The sequence below is a fragment of the Gekko japonicus genome, unplaced genomic scaffold, assembly GCF_001447785.1.
Source record: "Gekko japonicus isolate JY-2015 unplaced genomic scaffold, Gekko_japonicus_V1.1 scaffold3305, whole genome shotgun sequence".
Classification (NCBI taxonomy): Eukaryota; Metazoa; Chordata; class Lepidosauria; order Squamata; family Gekkonidae; genus Gekko; species Gekko japonicus.
Genome location: NW_015163188.1, coordinates 73,724 through 76,328, shown reverse-complemented (window position 1 = coordinate 76,328; position 2,605 = coordinate 73,724). Strand labels below are relative to the sequence as shown.

The 2,605-nt window shown below is 65.5% G+C and overlaps 1 protein-coding gene across 1 annotated transcript in view; it reads right to left on the bottom strand.

Moving 5' to 3' along the window:
* Positions 1-906: 906 nt before the first annotated feature.
* The window catches only part of CCDC9 (coiled-coil domain containing 9), a gene marked incomplete at its 5' end in the record, with an annotated part of 4,659 nt that continues 2,960 nt past the window's right edge, over positions 907-2,605 (bottom strand). The window contains 5 exons of the mRNA XM_015407120.1: positions 907-924; positions 1,122-1,195; positions 1,305-1,815; positions 2,076-2,160; positions 2,366-2,437. Of these exons, the coding sequence (XP_015262606.1) occupies positions 907-924; positions 1,122-1,195; positions 1,305-1,815; positions 2,076-2,160; positions 2,366-2,437 (760 nt within the window). The remainder of the gene's footprint in view (positions 925-1,121; positions 1,196-1,304; positions 1,816-2,075; positions 2,161-2,365; positions 2,438-2,605) is intronic.

The window sequence follows — 2,605 nt, the reverse complement described above, 5'->3', positions numbered from 1 at the left end:
TGCCAGCAGGCGATGTGCCCGAGGCAAAGAGGAAGGGAGCGGCCTGAATGGAGAACAGCCAGAGAGGAGGGGGCACGAGAGGGAGGAACGCCACCAGTGTTCCCTCTCAACTGAGTCAGTGTGAGCCGGCTCACAGCCTTTTAGCCTCCGGCTCACACATTTTTGTCTTGGGTCGGGAAGGATGGGGCTCCAGAGCAAACTAAATTTATGCCACAGCCCAATCGCCCGCTCACAACTTTAATGCCCGAAGCTCACAGAGTAGCATTTTTGCTCACAGGACTCCACGGCTTAGAGGGAGTATTGAACGCCACCCCTCCAGGGTAGGGCAGGGTGCCGGGAGGGGGGGGGCTTGGGGGACCTAAAGCTTGTGGCCCACAGCAGGGGTGGCCCTCGACTCGGTGTTTGCCCCTCTGGCTGGCAGCAGTGGAGGCACTGGCCTGTTTAGGAACCAACCGTTTTATTTAGATAAAATCAGGACAATCTGTCTCTGTTCCGGGCACCCCCCCCCCCCCCCGCCACCAATCATGCAGGAGGGATGCTGCCAGAGCAGAGGCCTCCTGCCTGGGAGGGCGGGGCTCCCCAAGGCCTGAGTCCTCTGCAAGCATCACAATTGTTAGGGGAGACCCGGGGTTCTTTTCCAGGATTTGTAAGACTAATTTGCAACTGTATACAGTTGCCAAGCTCTTGCCTAATAAGAAGGGTTCAATACAATAATTAACTCAAACAACCAAAGGTCTGACGCCTGACTTGTGATATCTCCTTGTGCTGCAAGAGGGAGGTCTCTCTCTCTCTCTCTCTACCAGCAAGTGTGACCAAGGAAGACCCCAACGGGGTGCAGAGCTAACGAGGCCCAGACTCTCCAAGGGCTGAGTTCACGGCAGATCCGTGGCCTGGGTACCAATGACGTTATGGGTCACGGTTCCTCTGGGGCAGGCCGAGAGGACAAGAACGCTGAACATGTTTCTCCTTGGGGGGGGGCTTCTGAAGAGCCAAGGCCAGGAGCCCAAGAGGCCCGCGGGCAGAGAGGCCGGGAGAGGCGCGAGAGTCCGGCCCTGGCGGCTGGACAGAAGGCCGTGAGCAGTGGGGAGGGGGGGGACACACGAGAGCACACAGAGACACACCTGCTGGGCGTCTGGGATCTCCGCTGTGCCGCCGGGGGTGCCGCTGCTGCTGACTGCCAGACACGGGGGGGCACCTGATGTGAAGAGAGAGCTTCAGGAAGGAGGAGGAGGAAACCTGGTTCCAAAGGGGGCACTTCCACCCTGGCCCCCCTAGGAACTTGCAGGGGCCCCCCTCGGGATCACCTTGCTCTCCGGGCTCGGGTGTAGCACCCCCCTCAGCCCGGGGGACGTGCGGCTCCTCCACTCCCGTCTCTTCCACCGGGGCTCCAGGAGGGGGGGGCGCCCCCACGGCCACTTCGGCCAAAGGCGCCAGGAGGCTCTTGGTGCAGTCGGTGCGCGGGGAGACCAGCTCCATCTCCTCCCCCCAGTCAGAAACGGGGCGGTACCCCTCCACCAGTGAGAAGGGGGTCAAGGGCTTCGCCTCCGGGCTTGAGGGGGCCTCCAGCTCAGGGGACGGCATGGCGAGCGAGAGCGGTCCGTCACGGCCGGGCGGCCTGGCCACGGGGTCCTCGGGAGAGCGGGAGCGGGGGGCATCTTCCTCCGCCACTGAGGAGGAGGAAGAGGAGGAGGCGGCACCCTGGCTGCCACTGCCTTCCTCCTCCTCCTCCTCCCCCTCACTAACGTCCTCCCACTGGTCCTCGTCCTCCTCAGGCGCTGCTGGCGCCACCAGTTGGAGTGAGGCGGGCGGCTCCTCCTGTGGAAGGGGCAGTAGGGCAAGAGGTCAAGGCGGAGCAAGCGGTCATCTGGTCCCAGCACGGCCGCCGGGCAGCCATCCAGGGCCCCCCGGGGGCCACCCTGCCCTGCAGGCACAGGGCGTCCGTTAGGAGCCCAGAGGGCCCCTTGCCTCTGGCCCACGCCTGTGCCCGTGGGGGTCCCACACACAGAGCTTGCCACGGGAGCAGCGGAAGAGCCCAAACTGGCGCCGCCCCCCCCGCCCCCCGGGTCCCGCCTCACCTGCTGCAGTGGGCCGGCAGGGGACTCGGCCTCCACGGGGGCTGCCTCCAGCTCCTCTTCCTCCTCCCAGCGATTATCATGCATGCTAGAGGAGACCAGGCCCCACCGTCAGACTCCCCCCCTGTGCCCGGCGTGGCGTGGGAGCCCCTCGGGGAATGCCAGCCCCTCCCCAAGGACGGAACAGAACCCTCCCCACCCCCCAGCCGCCACTCCAGAGAGGCGCAAGCCCCCCCTCCCCCACCACCACCCTCCCTCCTGCAGGGGGGGTCATGCCCCGAGACCTGCCTCACCTGTACGGCTTGGAGGGCGTGCCCCGTGCGCGCCCACGGCCTCTGCCCTTCCTGGCCATGTCCACCTCCCGGCTGGGGGCCTCACCTCGCCCTGCCCAGACCAGGACTCAGGCCGACGCAGCGTCAAGACGCCGGTCTCCAAGGGGGGGGGGGTCCTTGCTGCAACCTGACCCTCTCCCTCCCAGCAGCACCTGTCTGCCCCTTGGCGTGAAAGTCCTGTCTCCCACCCACCCCCAGTAG